The sequence below is a fragment of the Pholis gunnellus genome (assembly GCF_910591455.1).
Source record: "Pholis gunnellus genome assembly, chromosome: 20".
NCBI classification, from domain to species: domain Eukaryota; kingdom Metazoa; phylum Chordata; class Actinopteri; order Perciformes; family Pholidae; genus Pholis; species Pholis gunnellus.
In genome coordinates this window covers 5,860,327-5,879,711 of record NC_136547.1, presented here as the reverse complement: position 1 = coordinate 5,879,711, position 19,385 = coordinate 5,860,327, and the positions used below count along the sequence as shown (strand labels likewise).

The 19,385-nt window shown below is 46.0% G+C and overlaps 1 protein-coding gene across 1 annotated transcript in view; it reads right to left on the bottom strand.

The window, feature by feature from the left end:
• Positions 1–19,385, bottom strand: part of drosha (drosha ribonuclease III) — a 79,688-nt gene that overhangs the window by 27,966 nt on the left and 32,337 nt on the right. Inside the window, exons 20-23 of the mRNA XM_079181034.1 lie at positions 19,045–19,104; positions 15,984–16,083; positions 13,730–13,832; positions 6,953–7,023 (exon numbers count right to left, since the gene is read on the bottom strand). Coding sequence (XP_079037160.1) covers positions 6,953–7,023; positions 13,730–13,832; positions 15,984–16,083; positions 19,045–19,104 — 334 coding nt within the window. The remainder of the gene's footprint in view (positions 1–6,952; positions 7,024–13,729; positions 13,833–15,983; positions 16,084–19,044; positions 19,105–19,385) is intronic.

Here is a 19,385-nt window from a genome sequence, read left to right as displayed (position 1 = left end):
TATATTTCATCACTTCCTGTGATGTAATGGCAGGACTAAAACCTGATGAAACCTTTACACTGTCACACAGTTCTAATGTCAGACTGTAGGATTTTTATAGTCAATTAAAAAACAAACATACAAAAATAAGCAGTGAAAAACATTGAACTGAAAATGAAACTCTCGTGACATTGAACCACAGGAGGACTTGTTGATTATCTAAACATTAATGATCATTCCTGCACAGTTCAACCAAATAACTAAATATATTAAGACTGAACCGTAACATATAACTAAAACTTAACACTCATTTTCACTTTTTAATGACATTAAAATTGAAAATTTAATTGAAATAAAAATGTGAAATGAAATCCGTCCGTATAAAAAGGGGCTAGACCCCGAGCGGAAGCTGTTCTTACCCCACACACACACCTACACCATTGATTTGTGGCCCCTGTTAACTCTTTATGTCATTTACTGGTTAACCATGGTTATGAAAGCTGCGGTAATTGATTTTCTTTGGCAACCTGGGGAGAGTGAAACAAGCGGTATGTATCGACATATTTTCACCTCTAGAGATTGTTAGAAAACAATTGCCTATTTAGATAATAATCACGCTGATATTGAGCAACGTTAGCATGTATTTAGAGGCATGTTTATGGACACATCGAGGAATATATACACATTTAAATAAAGTAAAAAGACATAAATAACGGCAACCGAGCCAACATCTTTTCAGACCGAGATGTGGACCACCACCCACTGGGGAGTGAGGTGAGTGTGGGGGGGGGGAGTGAGGTGTGTGTGTGGGGGGGGGTTGCCTTTGAGAGGTGTGTTGTCTCTGGAGACACACGTCGACAGTGCTGGACTCCCTCGGCCTCCCCGCTGCCCGTGGAGAGAAATATGTGCAAGATCAACATGTTTCCTCAACCCTGCTCTGAGGTTACCACGAGGGATCGAACGGTGGAGCAGAAAAGAGGCTGAAAAATAGACAGCAGAGAGAGAAAGGGGGAGGGAGAGAGAGAGAGAGAGAAAGGGGGAGAGAGGGAGGGAGGGAGGGAGTAGAAGCTGTGGCTCACAAGTTGTTGCCAAGGACAACGCCAGTCAGAAGCAGTTTCGGGCCTGGGGTCTAGTGTCGGGTGAGTCATAGCGGGGATAGAGATGTGGCGAGGGCCTCTAAAGTACAGTATCACTCAGGTGTTTAAAAGGTTCAAGGAGATAAACCTTTAAAATGCAGCGCTAGCCCCCGGCGTCAGGGGAGGGAGGGGGAGGGGGGGGGGTCAGCAGCAACGAACGGGCGCCTCATCTTCTCAACCCAACCGGCTGGCAACCTATCGCCTTGAGCAGCCAATGAAAAATTCATGACGGTGGTCAATACATTTGAGCGAATGCTTCCTCTCGGTTGCGCGTCTCTTCGCCCGGTGGCTGCAGTGCAGAGCAGGAGTCACGTCAAACCCGCCGCCTGCTTTGTGAATGCAACACGTAAAAAAAAACACACACACACACACACACACACACACACACACACACACACACCGAAAATGAGGACGAAAGGACAAGGGAATGAAAAAAATAGGAAGTGAAGTATACACAAGTTGCTTGGGCTTGTGATCGAGGCTTGTGATTAAAGTGAGTCCACAGGGCGCACACAATCCGCCCCCATGCTGTATATAGACCCGAACGGCTAATGTTTCAATTACAGCTATTCCAAAGACAAGGCAGACAATGATTAAGCCAGCATCGAGTGGGGATTTAAGAATAACAACAAGTTTTCTTTCCGTTTCTTTATTCTCCCTCTCTCCCAGCAAGAGGAAGGTATAATTACTGGGGGGCACAAATCCTCATGTGCAGCAGCTGAATTGCAGCCATGTGGAGGATGGCGCTCTTGTGTTACAAACAGAAAGAAAGCAAGAAAGTAAACATATGTAAACATGTTTATGTGAATGTCAACGGCCAAACCGCAACGAGAGCTGAAATTAAAAACGAAATGAAAGGCTACTACGATCTCCGCTTTAAGAAGGTGGGCTTCAACCAGCGCTGCTGTCACCCCCACCAGGGAATAGAGACGCAGCCTCGGTCCTGCACATATTGCAGGCTCACAAGCCGACCGTGAATAGTCGCCGCTGCACCTTTAACCCACTTGCTCTCTGCTCCCCCCCCGCCCCCCTGGGAGTGTTGGCCATTCGTGATTGGGACATAATGGGGCTCCTCTCTGACAAGGTCCAGTGCTCCTTGACAAATTGGTCTCTAGCCGCATGCTGCCAATCAATCCATCAAACGTAGTAGTGCAGCAGAGAAATCGATAAGAGATAGCGTCGCTAATCGATACCGACATGAAAGCAGCACTAAGTCCAAAACAGAGGCTTCTATCAGGGAATGGTGAAGGTGATCTTCCAAATATGAGAACAAACTAAACTCTTTGGTGAAGTCCAACACGTGATTTATGGTCGAGGTGAAGAGCACGACTTTCACAGCTCCCCGTGAGTGTGGGCAGAAAAGTGTGAATGCGAATGGAAAAATGGCTGCTGCATGTGCACATGCATTACTTTTCATTATTATTTTATCCCCACTAATGGCTGATGAATGTACCCATTAGGAATTTGGGAACGTGGCTGGGAGGGTGTGTAAGGGTTGGGTGGGAGACAATAGAAGAGAAGGTTTGTTGGCTTGTGGTTTGGTTCTCGTTATTGTTTAAATGTCCCAGTTCACTCAATCAGATTCACCAGATCGTAACTCAGCTGTGTGTGTGTGTGTGTGTGTCCACACCCGACACTTCAATGTGACCTGATAGTGATCGTGCCTTGAACAAAGGAGCGGCTGTACACATTTTATTTCCTATAAATTCTTCACAATAAAAGTCCTCGCCGCAGTATTAGCAGACGTGCATTACTGTTTTTCAAAGCTCTGCAATTTCGGTGAAAAACAAGTTTATCAATGTTTTTTCACCACAATAAAAGTCCCCCGTAATTGAATTGTAATTGAAAAGACCAATGTAACCGCGGCCTTGGCTATGTCACTTTCATGTCCACTATACTGACGTAAAAAACAAGGTAAATACTGGAGGGAGAATGTGAGGATGCATTCATTCTCTAAACCGAGGACACAGCGGAGAGACATACTGTACACTCTCATTCAAACATCAAATATATTGGGCCGCAAGTCGTCGCACCATCAACAGAGGACATAAAGGGACGTCGTGGGGGTTAAAGAGTATAGCCGAGCGAAAAGAGAAACGGAGGCCGTTTGTGGTTCGTGTCAACAGAAAATAGAAACATTCAGTGATTCTCAGCGAGGCTCGGGTCCAGCGGATGTGCGTTTGAAAGGGAGCACCAACCAATAGTGTGTGTTTATGCAGAAAGGACGAGCTTGACTGTGAGCTGACCTATGGAGGGAGTTAGTAATCAGCCAGCCTTTCACCTGTATGAGCATGTAAGCCTAGCACACTCTACTGGTGTACCGGAATAACATCAGAGTAGGTCAGGATTATCAAATACAGTTCAAACTTGTTTTACAGGCTTGTTTTTTGGGGGGGGGGGGGGGGGGGAACCAAGCTGCCCTAAAACCCTTTTCAGCACTGCACCCAGAAGAGAGGGGAGGTGGGAAGATGGCTGCGATGCCACGCCACCGGTAGTGACCATCGCAGTGCCACAGCAACCTCTGTTTTTTTGGTGTCCGAGCGCATCTGCTTTGCGTGCCGGTGTTACTAAAAGCCCGACAGACTCGCTCCACGGGTAACCAGAGAGATCGTCATTATGATGATTGCACTTCCCCTCAGGACAGCGCAGCGGCATCAATTTCCCCGGCAGTGCCGCGCTGCTGTTGGGTCCAGGTTGGGAGCAATCGAGCAGCTCCGCCTGAAGAAGACGCTCCCCGCCTCTCTGCTGACGCTTTAATAACCTTCACAATAACATCATTAGCAAATTAGCATCTATTGTTTCCTCCGGGCTCCTGTGTGCAATGAAGCCAGATTCCATCCTCGGCGAGAGCCCCGTCGTTTGGGAAACCAGTGCCAGCAAAGGTGAAAAACAAGGGGGACGGAAATAACTGTTGCGCTCGAGCCATGAATGCCATACCAATTATGGAATAACACAAAGAGAGAAAAGAAAAAAAGAACTCGGGCCAGTGTTTGTCTGGCAAGGTCTCGAGGTGGAAATAACATGCTTGCTTATGCTATACCTATTACTTAGGTAGTCACTTCTGAATTCTACCTCCGGAGTTGTGTTGACTTGTCATGAGGAGGACTGGAGCACAACATCTGCGGGGGTATTGACATCCTGGAGTGTTAGAGCGGGAGAGGAGAACAGGAGGGAGCTGAAGAGAGAGACACCAGCATCCCGTTGTTACAGAGAGACACAGAGCGGATGGGATTGATCCCCCCATGTGTGAATGGAATACCACTCCGACAAACGGGAGAGGGGGGAAAAAAACGGTGCAGAGTTTGATAAAGAAAAGTGTCGAGTCCCTCGCTTTAGCACTGCTTCTCATTAGCTTGGTAATGTGCTGCGTGAAGACTCAAGTGGTAGTGCTAGAAACACAGAAGGATTCGCCCTCTGTCGGTCCATCTCTCCAGTCTGCTCCCCCACCACCACCATGCCCATCAGACCACCCGACTGGGGTCTGGCTCGCTTTCTGGTCTGCAGCCATCTGTCTGCTCTCAGCTTTGTATGACAGCCATCAGGAGGAATCAGCGGGGGGGGGGGGGGGGGGGGGGGGGGGGGGGATGACAAGTCGTACTATTTCAATCCTCAGTCTGAATGACTAAAAGATCTTCAGTAAGCTGAAGTTGTCTTCCTCTCCAGCATCCTGAGCTGTGCTGCATGAAGTGAAGTGTGCGATATTACAACATACTGACTGCATTTAACTGGTTCACACAGTTCCACCCCTGACCTGATTGGCTGTCCCGTTGGCAGTGATAGCGGTATATTGAAATACCTGTGGGTCATTGCTGGGGATTTGAGCAGAAGAACCGGATAATCAAGGATTCTTTTCCTAATTTATTGTCATCTTTTCTCACAATATCATCAAAAAGAACCGATAAGAGTATCGATAGGAGTACTCTTATCAATGAAACCCATCCTTAGTCATTGCTGCCTCATGCCATCCAAACAAAAGGGTTCTGGTTCGGACCGGAGGCCACGCCCATCGCAGCTACCTGACCATGCTCACCCCTCTCCTCCCCCCCGTACCTACTTTCAGCCAGTCTCACCTGTTCACTCTACCTAGTTGATGTAAGGAAAAGGTTATCGTTGAACCTCATCTGAAACAGAACACAGTCTTCTATCGGAGCTTTGGAGGCCGTGTACAAAGGCTTGTTTCAAATCGTCTTCATCCTTTTCAGAATGAGTTACTTAAGCTTTCATTACTCTTGTAATGTTTTCTTGCAAAAGCTGCAAAGCTCTCCAGCAGATGAAAATGTTCGAGACATTTTAGAACGGCAGAACAAAGAATACAGATCACAGCCTTCTACAAGCTCTTATTAACCATTAATGTAGGGCTGTGATGTAGTTGTACGGTTAGATTGAGTTCATGGAAGATCATACTCATTATCTACTTTGGAATAGTCCTGAAAACATGCTACTATTACACATCTTGTCTTTACTCGTTACACATGGATGCTCCATCTGGATATCATAACTTTCCTCTCGTCGGTCGTCTGAAGCTCTGAAACAAACAGAACAACAGCAGGTATCTTTCTGTACCCATGGGATATCAATGCGCTCCGTGCTTTATTTTGCATTAGAAGAAGAAGACGTTTCTCTTTCTCTGCATGTTGACTGACGTCTCCAAATCACGGAGGCGGTTTAGTCTCTGCACTGCTCTTTATAATAAGGTTACTTGTTTGAAATCTTGTATTTTTTCATCCGCATGTGTTTCAGCAGCTCCCTCGTAAAGCCGGTCTTTAAAAAGGAATCTCTCACCATCACACGAGTAAAGGCCTTCAAGTCACGACAATCCAATAACGTGATAACTGCCGGAGACTTTCATGGCCAGAGGAGGACAATAAAACGGGACCAAGGACGTTTCAGCTCTCCACCTGGAAACAAATACTCTCCACTGCAACACAATGAGACAAATCAAGGCCTGAATGTTTTCTCAATCAACGTGAAACTAAATTATAAATAAAAAGCTATTGAAATCACATCATCTGCTTTCAAACCTGAAGAAAATTGTATGAAATTGTATGATGTTTTTGTTTGGAATGATCCCCAGTAGTTTTGTTTTTCAAAGATTGAGCCCTGAAGCTTCTGATCTGGTCCCTCAAAGAGTCCCGATGTTGATCAAACCTGTTCCGGCCGTGTGTCCCGTAGTGCGCGGGGGGGTCACCGATCGGATCTCCGATGATCACCCTCAATAGCCAATTAGAACAGAGCCTGCTGCTACACACTAGATGTGCTGCCGCTTTATTTAATTGACTCATAACATTTCTCGCCAAGATAAATGCAAATACTCATCCGTTCATCAATTATTCATGCCCGCTGATCACACGCGCACTCGCAAAACAATAGCAGGTGTCCCGCTCGAGCCCGGCAAACCGCAATGTTCCGCACCTCCGCTTCATTTCACACAGTATGCAGGCCGGGCTACGGCTTCACCAGACGTTCTCGGTTTCTCAGCGTTTCATCTTTGTGCGTATCAGTGACCGCACAATAAGCAGCTAGTCGGAAGTATCGGAGGGTGAAGGGAGATTATGTGAGATCTCGGGTTCTGAGAGCTCGGTATCGTGCAAAATGTGTGCCGGTTGCCAAAACATGAAGTGTGTGGGTTTAAACAAATATAAAAAAAAAGTGGCGAGAAAATCTGTGGAAACATTAAAGTCACGTTGAAATAGGAAAATGTTGCGATTGATCAGTGCACATGCACACAGAGCGAGCGTCCGCAAGAGGAAAGAGACGTACGTTCTTGCAAATACACACCCCGTCTATGAACGGGGCAGAGACCACATTACAGCTAAGTAATACATTGTGTCAGTTACCTCGGTCTTGAAAAGCAGTCTGCCAAACAGCTGCCGGGACTCGTCCAAGCCCCCTTCCAAATACACAGCACCTAAAAGAAAACGAGAAACTAGGATTTAATGAGGACAAAGCAAATACAACCAGGAAGTGTTTGTTTGCAGGAAATCATGCAGGATCCTTTCCGTAACATGCCAAACACACACAAACCTAAAGCAACTGTGCAAAGCAGAGCGTCGCACCAGCGCACTGCTGGTCTGAACGATTTCTTCTTCTTTTTGTGGCAATTCTGAGGCGATTTCAGACTGCTCTCGTAATGGAAAACTTAAAATTAATTGAACTCGGCAATGAGTTATAATTGCTTTATTTAAAAGTAGGAGTGCATTTTTATTGCTTTTTGGCGGTGAAAATGACCTCGGGGTTCCCGTGCAGATCCACCTCCCCCTTTGTCAGGGAGGAGGAGGGGGAGGAAGGAGAGGGAGGGATAGCTGTATCACCACACAGAGAGGGAACAGGCCAAGGTAAACAAAACATCGACCTTGCAGCGGGCTGAGTCTGTGTCACATGTTAAGGTATGAAAAGGCCGAACAAACGCATCCAACCACACATTCAGACCTATGGACTTCATGTTCAAACGCATTCATGGACAGCGCGGGGAGAAAGAAAACAGTATAATGTCCTGCATGAGTCTCGCCCACACACTCCGGCATGACTTCTCTGTGCACATGTCCACACGACAGACAGAATGTGGTGAATTCAACTTGAATTGTGAGGGAAAAGAAGAAAAAAAACACAAACACATGTGCTTACACCCACACACCCACACAAAAGACATCGAACAAAGAAAGAAATTCGATGCAGGATTGGTCCCAAATTGCAGAGAGTTGTCGTCAAAGCAAGCAGAAGAAGACAAGTATCCCAAATGTCTCTCTCTCTCTCTCGCTCTGTCGGAATGATACTCAGCCTCTCCCGCTCATAGGGTTGCAATAGTCAGCTGCTTTGCACGAGTCAACTCTCCTTTTGTGTTTTGTTTGTTTCGGCTCTTCTGCTGTTTCTACTAAAATCAGTGGAACTATCATGGTGCCTCTAAGCTGCGTACAACTTGGAACCATCACACTTAGGGTGGCTCATTCAATTTAGAAAGCAATAACCACCTGGCAAATTGGGTATACAATCGTGCAGAGGTTTTTATTATGTGCATAAATGAGCCGGTGGAAATGGGGCGCGGGCGCGGCTGCAAAGTCTAAATGCGCAAACTGCTTTCATGGACGACATCAAAAACATATGAGGGATTCATCATCTGGGGAGGGAAACTGCTTTCAGATGGCTAACAGGCCATTTACACGCACGCACACACACACACACACACACACACACACACACACACACACACACACACACACACACACACAAACAGTGAAGATGCAGCCTACATAACACACACCATAAAGAAATACAAACAAACCCACCTAGCACAAAGACAAACACAAATGAACACCCACTCGATCTGCCTCGCATGCCCTTTACTTTGCAACCAGAGTGGGAAATTACTACCAGCCATTGGCCAAATGTTGGTAAAATGTGATTAAGCCTGACAACTTTGTTTTACCCTAGCAGCTACTTTGGCAAGTCACAGGCTCTCACTCATGTGGAGGACCTTTACTAATGTACAACTGTAGTTGAGTGGTAAAATAATGAATGTAGCTTGTCAATTTGCTGCGGTTTTTAACAGAGGAGTCATTATGGGCATCCGGAATCAGAACACAATAGAGAGGAAAGTCCCCTTCCGTTGGACCACCGTGGGACCATGAATCGGTAATCAACGGATTTCTTTGATCCTGTTTGATTTGTGCCAGTGTAACAGATCATTTTTGCACGTCAAGAAAGTGTCATTTTGTCATAAAACTGTTAAAGTATGTGGTGGAAGTGACGTCTCCGATGTCTGTGTTTAGTACCAGGATGTACTCTCAACAGGTCTCGCTCGTTCTTTCGCTTCCCGGCTGATAAAAAAAAGATTAGAAGGATAAAACGCATCAGGTAACATAACACCTGTGTGAGGAGTTAGCTTGCAAGCTAGCAGGCCAAGGTAACTGCCATGTTGGTGTTGGTGTGGCATATTGTGCGAGACGATAAATGACGCAAAAACTAAATGGTACTGCGACAAGGAAGGACTGTGCCTCCCGGAGGGCTCCTACAACCCTCGCAGACGTATCAGTGAGCGAGTTATCTTGGCATGTCGGGGCGAGAGGCTGACCGCAGGAGGATCTGGAGAGGAGGAAGTTTTCCACTAAGCCTCAGCTCTGAGATTTGTGTTTTTTTACCATAATGTGGACCCGAGTTCTTGACGCTGCTACGCAGCAGATGTTTCCTCTGGAGACCAGCTGTGGGAGGATGAGAACTCCCTCCTAGGACCCAGTTTTTCAACGTCTTTCAACTATCACTCAGGATGCCTTCATGTGCGTGAACGCTGACAGTAGGGGGGTGTGGGTGGGGCCGGCAGGCAGATTTCTTCATGTTTTGATGACACAGCAGATTATGCGAGTTCCCCCAAAATGGAGGCCTTAAAGTCGTTGGAAGTCGTTTTTTCTCCTTATTCGATTTTCAAAACTTCTTCCAAGAGGAAGGAGAAGGTGTGAGGTAAGCAGGGGGGGAGAAACCAGGAGAGCCTCAAGGGATTTAAAAAAGGTATTAAAAATCTCAAAGCAACACCTTTGGTGTCAATCAAAGGGGCCGTGGATGAAGAAACCAAGATATGCAGTTAATTCTAGAGAGAACGCTCTTGACAAGGCAGGCTGTCCGTGCAAGAAAAAAAAAAAAAAAGTGTGCCCCAAAGCGATCCAATCAATCGCACAACTTGCCGCAATCATTAAACGGAGATCTGTGCTTCACAGTCCACCCCGTCAGCCTGCAAAGTTGCAGCTGACGCCCTGAATACACACACACAACTCCACCAGCAATTATATGCTAGCATCTCTCTCCGCAGCTCATCTCGCAGTAGCATCATGCTCTGGCCAAATCACTCTGCAATCTCAAGAACCGCGGCGCATTCAACCCGCTGAGCTGTCGACCCTGCCGGGGGAAGCCGGCGCTCAGCGATGGAGGCCCACGAGTGAGGTACGCTTGGATGCGAGTGCCCTCTTGAAACTTACAGGAAAATAGGATTCAGACCCGATTAAGTCTGACCCGAATGCATCGAAGCTTCGCTGCATTGGTAATCAATGTCCAAGTCAGTATTTGAATACGTCTGGGTTTGTTTTTGCAACAACTAACTTGAGAAAGTATTTGAGATCCTAAAAGTTAAGTACACTTATACTCCAGTTTGTTCAAGGTAGATTACTTATTTACCATTCTGATAAAAAAAGGTCACCTTTACACTATTCTTTGCAGTCTTTGCCTTTGTTAATGAATATCCATAACTTTGAAATGGACCCAAAAATGGAGCCGGAGCCTCTAATGCAACCCAGCCCCAAACTGATAGATTAGAAACTTCCTCGTGAGAGTTTCAGGTCAGAGAGAACACGGTGTACAAACTAAGTTTTCATCAGCGCTGCGTAGAGGATATCAGTCACGGCCAGAGAAGGCCAGCCGCTAATGAATCTCCACATCAGCCACGCCGACTGTACGGTGTTATGTTTAGGAGTAGAATTCCAATGTCTGTGGGCTTCCAGTGGCCAATAAAAAGCCAGAGTCAGGGGCACATGAAACACCAGCGGCTGACAGTCACATTAATAACCTAGAATGAATTATTCAAAAACGCTCAGGCTCTAATCCATCAAATAATATATTAAGCCGCTCCCTCTCGGCTCAACGGGGGCTGAAGCGGCAGACGGACACAGAAAGCAACACATTAAAAGAGGCGAAAAATAAACAAAACCAAAAACAAACATGAAAATAGAATTTGCACCACAGCGGCGACAAAGGCAGGCTGAGTGCATTGTGACATCAAACATCTTACTTTTCAAAAAATGAGGCTTGGAGCAGGGAAGGGGGGGGGGGTGAGATGCAGAAACCAAAAAGAAAGAGGGCACGCGCAAGAAAACCAACTCCACCGCCGCTACCATTGCAGCAATTAACAAAGGGAGCAGTGCTCGCTCGATGAATACACCGGCTGCATTGTGTATGAATCTGATATTCAGCAAGTGAGAGATAATCCTTTCTCTCCGTTCTTTTAATAGGAAGAGCTTAGAGAAGGCCCTCACAAAGGTTCACCATCTGTATCCCCCATGGCTGCTGGCAGCGTATAATCCACAGATCAACTGTACAAGGAAATTAGGGCCATAAAAAAACAGAGTGGCGCCTCTTTTCTTCTTCTCTCGATTCTTTTCAAACAGTTCGGTGAGGAAGGAAGCGCCGTGGCTTATCAGCGGAGAGGACCTGAGAGGGAAACGGGAGGGCAACAGGCGCACAAGGGTTTCTATGAATAAGCAGAGGAGGGAGAGAAAGCGGTTTTCTAAAGACGAAGAGGTAAAGTGGGCAAGAGCGAAAGTACAGAGGGAGAGGGTGAGAGAGGGAAGGGGGGCGGGGGGCGGGGGGGGGGGGGGGGGGGGGGGGGTACAGAATGGGGAGGTGCGAAGGCCAAAAGAGCCCAAATGAGAATGGCTCACTCCGGCAGAAGTTAATGACAGGGGATCAGAAAAGCAAGATTTCCATTCAACACTTTGAATTATTCAGGGTTGCAGGGCACCATTTGCATTGCAGATGCCTTTGCTATCCATTCCTCTACCGCTCTCCCTCCATTCCTCTCTCTCTCTCTCTCTCCAGCTCTCCCCCGTTTCTTTCTCCCTCTGTCTCGGGTAAGAGAATGGCCCTGCCTCGGGGTTAGGAGATAGACACATTCTCGGCTCCACGGAGGGAAAAGCTCTGCCCATGCAAAGCAGGAGATTATCTGCCATTTCCAACAAAGCCCAGGTTCAATGGTCACTGTGGCAGGAAACAAATAAAACAAAGGTCAGAAAACATGCATAGTAAGCCGTCGGTGCTATCTGACGGGGCCTTGGAAATATTACGAGCATGTCGTATTCCATCACAGCTCTCGGTGTGTGGAAGGGAGCCTTTTTGAATTCTACGCGTGTGCACGCTGGAGGGAAGGAAAAAAAATAGTGTTAAAATAGAAAAAAAATAAAATGATGGTACCTTCAGACAACAAGGCGTCAGCGTCTGTTGATGCGGCGCCTGCTGCTTTTTTTTTTTGTCGGTTTTGACGTCTCTGTCAGATGGAAAAAAGCGCGCAAGATGAAAAGACGAGGCGTTTGTGAGCCCTCGTACCAGCCCCGAGGCACGTGAGCCATCTGAGGAGGAAACGCTCTACTCGCTGAGAGAGTTTGGAGGGTGAGGAGGGGATGACAGAGTGACATGATGACTCATCACGTGTGTGGCACATCTTTCACCTAATAAAGCCCGAACTCTAGATCACAGAGGGGGGGGGGGGGGAACAGAGAGTGATGGGACATAAAGAGTAAGCTAGAGACGGGAGAGGGCGGAGACGGATCGACTGCGCGACGGCAAGGTCTTAAAGGAGTGTTTGAGCTAAAAAAAAACAACTAAACACAAAACAAAATGAAGATGACAAAAGTCTCAGTTAAAGAAGGGAGGCAACATCAGACGGCATCTTCAACACAACTGACTGTGCGCCTCGAATCTGTGTGTGTGTGTGCATGTTTTGCCCCTTAGCACGTGTGTGTGTGTGTGTGTGTGTGGTGATATTTAGTAATCCAAAACCCATCACCACAGGGTGCTCTCTGACAGTGTATTTCTCACCGGCTCCTTCATAGCTGCAGCCCTGTTTATTCATCACATTTCTTTTTATTAAGCTGAAGTTTGGAGCTGGAAGACGAGCGAGGGGAAGGAAAGACAGACAGGCATCTGCGCCGCTGCGACAGAATAGATTATGACTTCGTCTCCGCCTGATAATGAAGCCGAAACAAGTACGGGGGGCCCCGGGGCCGACAGGGGTCCGCGGTGCCAGTCAGCACTTTTTCTCCGCCACCCTCCGCCATTCTTTGCGCACTGCTGTTTCGGTGCAGGAAGACTTCGTTTAAAGCCACCCACTTTCTGTATCCGTATCATCAGGGGAGCGCGGAGATGGCGGAACTGGTTCAATCAAGATGGCGATAAGATGAGGAAAGCTGCCGACTCTGCGGCTCTCAGGGAGCGAGGCTTAGCTTAGGGACACGGTCCCCACCAAGAGTTTTGGTGTGTGTGTGTGTGTGTGGGGGGGGGGGGGGGGGGGGGGGTAATCGCTGCACAAACTCTGCGGCTGAACTGCGAGCGAGATGAATAGCAAGCTTGTGTATGTGTTTGGTGCGGGTAAAGGAGAGCGGTGCTCTGGGGATTGCCTGTCCAGCCAGAGGTCAAACCACGCCTCCACCAGATCAATACAGCTGTGTAATGTTTCCAGGGGCCTAATGGGAGATCCACTGCAGCCATTTACACAGCTTCACACACACACACACACACACACACACACACACACACACACACACACACACACACACACACACACACACACACACACCTGAATTAAACTAGTAAAAGATTCAGTTTGATTCAAAGCACATGAAGTAAAAGCAGGTGATTTAAACACATTTATGCGTAGGAGCATTACCAATACATGTGCTGCTGCAGAATCCAGCAAATACTAGAATATTAAACCCACCACCACCTAATGTTTGTGTTTGTTTTCACTGTATGTAAATATATCCTGTAGGAATATATTTACTTATTTAGTTCATTTGTTTTTTTTATTCTCCTGCGCAGCCCCATCGTCCCCGCCTCTGTCTTTAGTCTGGTGGAAATCTCACCGATAAGAGCCTCGAAGCAGTTGGCCATGGCGTGTCGCAGGTCCGACTCCCGGCACAGATCCGGCCCGTGAGCGTAGAGCATGAAGCGATCTAACTCCAGTTTCTGTAAAAGACAAACACATTCATATCAGTGCGCCGCCACCGACACCCCGGTAATAGCCTCTTGAAAAAGTAATAGCATTTTTTGGTGTTGCACATTTTCATGGGCTCTCTATGGAAAACAAGGGGAGGGGGGAGGAGGTGGGTGGGTGGGTGGATGGGTGGGGGCAAAAAACTCAGGGGAAATGAAAAAGATTGCCTGCCCTTGCTGGAAAAGGTTCTACTTCATGGCACTGACAGATGTGCCCATGTGTTGTCCAGCTGTGGCGTGATGCACTAAGCCGGCACAGGAGGAAAATGTTCACACATGTGCACACACGCACAAAACTGCACTGGCACACACGCACACACACACACAGAGAGAGAGACAGACAGACAGACAGGCTAGATAATCCCAAGATAAATTGGGAAATAGAACAGTGGTGACCTTCATTCTGTCTGAACAGTAGTGAGTTGTTCCACTGGTGAACCACTCTTGTTCTAGAAGTATGCACAACTGCACCTCCACCCGACCTCGATGGCGTTGAAAAGACAAAGAACTGATATATTGATAGAATTGATATATATTCATTCATACTGGTTAATATAAAGTTATTACTGAGCTTTTAAATATATTTTAATAATAATTATGTCCAATGACTTGCAGTATTTATGTACAGTATACGATTGAGCACATCTAACTATTAGTTTTGTCTCCATCTGGTCTAATCTTTATTTCATTCTAGGCGTTTCTTTTATAATTTCTATTGAATTGTGTTTCTTTCCAACAGAATCTCCTTGAGTGTCCTTATGTTATTCGTTTCCTGATTTATGTGATAGCAGTTTGATAGATATATTTGACGAATCATAAAATACACACAATACTGCTCCACGTGAAGACAGTTATCGCATACGTTCACAAAACCGTGGAGGATGAAATGACACAATAAAGCCAGAGGCTTAGTCACGCTGTGCTCTTCTGGAGGTGAGGCAAGATGCCAAGGCTGGCAAGATAGACGGGTCCAAATAAAACATCCATCCAATCACACAAAAGCGACAACATAAAAGGGACAACAATGAGTTCATTTGCACTCTAGGTCTCTATTGTGGTGTTGTCACAATGTTTTTTTCCAGCCCACTGGGATTAAATGAAATGATCTTTTTATCTCAGTCTAATAATAATAATAATAATAATAATAATACAATTATAAAAATGTAATAAGAAATGTAAATAAGTAGTGTAATGTGCGGGACTGTGGGTCAGTCAAACTTTCTGCAACTATTGCTTTGAGCCACGTCAAAAGTAGCCCAACTTGATTTTACTGGCAGTGCAGCACAGACAAAAACCCAGCAAAAAACAGTCAGGGTGCTATTTAATTACGGCTGATAGCTGTTGGTGGTATCCCACCCCCCGTGATTGCACACACAAATTAAATCACAATTCATAAATACTCCAACTCAGAGGGAACCCGCTCTGACTTTAAAGCCTTCCAAGTGAAGTGGCGGATTGTGCCGTCGCTCGCTGAAGATAGTTTTTGAAAGATAATTGCGAGTGTTCTTGAGCAGACGGCTTTAGAGGAGCCTGGTAAACAACTTGGCAACGTCGAACACTGTATCACACTCACTTTACCGCGAGCGGCAAATTGAAACAAGCCAAACTGCTACACAGCACTAATGCAGATTCGGGCGGCTGCATCTTTGTATTCAGCGGGGAGCAACATGAAAGATTGAAGTTTTTAATTGCTTTCTCCACATCACGGGACGATTATTGTTGTGTTCTTTACAAACGTGCCAGTGAGTGCGGCTTGGCTGTACGACGCCGCCAGCGAGAGAGAGAGGGAGAGAGGGAGGGAAGAGAGGGGGTCTAGCGATAACAGGAACTGGAGAGTGTTTCAGCAAGACTTCTAGGGGCCCACGGGGACCCCAGTCGCACTAGTCTAGTCCTCCAAAACAACAACCTTTTAACTCCAATTACAAACCTGAGGGGCAAAAAAAAATAAAACAGGTAGGGATGGCAGGAAGACAAAATTACTCTTTTCCCCAATGCCCCCTTAGAAAGAAGCAAAGTCGTAAGAGCGAGGCAGAAAACAATAACGCTGTCTCAAACAAGTTCTCCATCAGTTCGGAGACCTTTCACTGCTCTGACCTGCAGAGGAAGGCCTTGTTGTGAGTTTACCTTGGCTAGCATGGCTAAGTGCTGGTTCTGCACGATGGCCGTTCTGTAGGTGGCCAGGCCGCCCTCCTCTAAACCGGGAAAAAGGTAGTACAAGTGGACACTGTGGACAGACAAACGAAAACAGAATTAGAATGGTCACTGGATTCAGATTTTTTCAGGGCTTTAATTTCTTGTCTGACTACAAAGATGAGTACTCATGAAACAAGAGTAAAAGTCTAAATCTACTGAAAAACACCACTCACACCGACACAAATGAGAATGTGGAATGAGGAAAAGTGGGTGTGCAACTTTAAAAAAAGATGCATAGTCAGATTAAAAACTGTTAGATATTAGTTTCATTTGTTTTCACCAATTCTTGCCAAGACCACCTAATTAATTTCCCAGAGACTTCCCAGCCTTTCCAGGCCCGTGTTGGAACCCAGAAATGGCCGCAGACGCTTCAGTGGTTCCACAGCTGGGTTCCGGGCGAGCAGGTTCCATTTTCATTACGGTCCGGCGTCTCCCTAACCGCACCGTATCATTTGATTTCATTTGAATTAAAACAGGCCATTTAATTCAGTCATTTCTAATCAATGCAAAGAGAGGAAAGCAGGTGGTGTTCTGTTTTCCAAATTCACGAGAGGTCTATTTGTCAGGGTATTGTGATCTTAGTGTGAAAACAAAGTACTTGGAATTAATAAAAAGCACTTAGTGTAATGAAAAATAATTAGACTAGTTTGCTGGCAAAAGTGTCAGTCAGAGACGGTGGCTGACTGGACTACATAGCATTGTTCAGGTACAAAAACCTTGTGTTTGTACCTCAGTTTATTCATCAAAAGCTCATTAGTTTGAGAGAAATCTTCGCCACAAAGAAATTGATCTTCAAACATGTTGATGCGGTGAACTTCCGACCCCACTGGCCGTGCAGTACATCAAAGGGTCATTAAGTGAACATAAAAACTGTAGCTCTCTGAAGCTCATCCGTAATCCATTTCTCATGAGCTTTTCCTCACATGAAGCAGTGCTTCTTAAACGTCATGGGAAGAACATATCTATTTTTAGGCTTTAGAATGTAATAATTTAATAATTAAAAGTGGCAACAGAAAACCTTTCAACTTCTCCACCTCCTAGCATTTCCAAGTGGTAGTAATGTTGGCACCGCTGTTGGAAAGACTACCGGATTACAGCTGAGTTTCATCACTGCAAGAAAACTTGTTTTGGTCAGCAAACAAACAATAACACATATATGTTTGTTTATGGCTGGTAGTGTTAGCTTTAGCTTTAGCTAGTGCTGTTTAGATTAGCAAAGGGACAATGAATCATAGATGTTTGTTTCTGGATGCTAGTATTAGCTTTATCTTTAGCTAGTGCTGTTTAGACCATAAAACAGACAATGAATCATAGATGTTTGTTTCTAGCTGATTGGGTTGGCTTTAGCTTTAGCTAACGTTTCAATTATCAAATGGATAATGAATCATGGATATTTGTTTCTGGCTGCTAGTGTTTGCATTAGCTAGCATTAGCCATGTTGCTAATGGTAACATAGATGTTGGTTTCTTTTGTCTGAGAAACAAACCTAGATGTTTGTTTCTGGCTTTTCCTGGCTTCCTCGTAGCACCGGGTTCATTTTTCTGGCTGCTTGTGTTAGCGTTAGCAACATGGCTTCTGTTAGCAGCTTGGCTACTCTCCAAAGCAAGAAACAACTCTAAGAATCCCAATTTGAACAAGAGAGTCTGATCTCAGTGCTATAAGGCAGAATAAAACCAGTAAATACATCAAGCCTTCATTTTCCCTAGAGATCATAGACAGAATTGCGTAGTGAAAAAGAGGCTCACATTACTTCATAATGAAAAAGTAAAGCAAAACAACGTGGCTATCGACACTTTACAAAGACGTACCTGAACCTCAAATACTCCTCTTTATGAGATATTTAGTTTTTTAGAAGAAGGATTACAAATATTGCAAGCGGACTTATTTTTTTACATCATCTGCCGACCCTTTTAGAATAACATCATGCCGTGACCCCCTTCTGTTCAACACTAACTCTCTGTTGGGGCTATTCAAATTTGCAAAATATTCTGTTGGCTGGACAGCAGAGGCACAGATAGCCTCTAAGGGCAGCGCGCGCTGGAGGTGTACAAGGCAGTTGGCTGGATCTGCTGTACCCATTTAACTGGACAAGAGGCTGATAAATAATTCAGAGGGCCAGAGCGTAGGCCAAGCATGCCTCGTCAGATGCTAACAATCAAAGAAGGGCGGCAGAAGCAGAGGGGGGAGGAAGGAGGGGAAAGTGGCAAAAACATGCCCAGAGATAGCTTGAGAAACAGAGGCTAACCACCTTCTTTGTAACACTGTTCCAGTTGCATAAGGAGCTGAAGCAGTGTCCTGTGTAACCCAGTGCCAGTTCCCATTAAGGTTTAATCCCGCTCTTGAATGTTCACTGTGGTGGAAGTGTTAGCATGGAGGGTTAGGAATTAGATTTTGGCAGTAGAAGCTATGCTGTCGGGCAAATGGAAGTCAGATAAAAATGTATTCGTTCTACCGTCTTTGTGTAAGTACTACAGCCTGTGGCGAGAGAGGAAGCCTTTTTCTTGTATGTTCGTGAAGTAATATCAACTCAGAGGAGGAGGTACAGCGGGTGGGTAGTGTGTGAGATTAATAATAGCTCCGCATAATTAGCACTGTGCTTAGGTAAGTGCCGGGCAGCAAAGTCCACACTCACCTGGGAGTCAATAACACAGTCAGCATTCCAGACAGCAAGTCCAGATAGCTAATTGCAAGTTGTCATGGAGAATTTCAGGCCGTTAAAGGGCGGGTAAGGGAGGGGGGGGGATTACATCCCAGTTACAATTACCATTAAATCACTGTCTTGGATGAGTCGAAAGTATGGAGATGAGCTTGGTTGTGACAGAGACGGGTAGTGTAGACAATGAGAGAGACAGAGAGAGAGAGAAGTAGAGAGAGAGTGAGAGAATTGGAGTGAGAGGGTCACTCCGGGGGAGAGAGAGGAGGCCGACAGCGTTGTAGTCGGCTTCAATTAGTGGTTGCGTCCATCAAAAGACGCACAAAAGCGCTTTCTCACCTGGTGAGGAACTCGACAACAGCGTCACCCAGGAACTCCAGTCTCTCGTTGTGATTGATCCTGAGGGGGGTGAGGAGGAGAGGGGGAGGAGACGGGATGAGGGGAGGAGAGATGTGAGGACAGTTGGGAGGAGTGGCGATAAAGACAAAACTTTTGGTCACACGTACGCTCACACACAGCTGCTCACCCGATCAGCACTCTGAGAATAACAGCAGCTCACATTTAATAATAAGTAGCCGTTGCCCCTTAAAATTAGCTCATTTCATTTCCTTCCCTTTCACAGTTAAAGCTAATTTTCTTGTCAGCAGGCCTGCCGGGTATATTAATCAAAAGGATCGGCC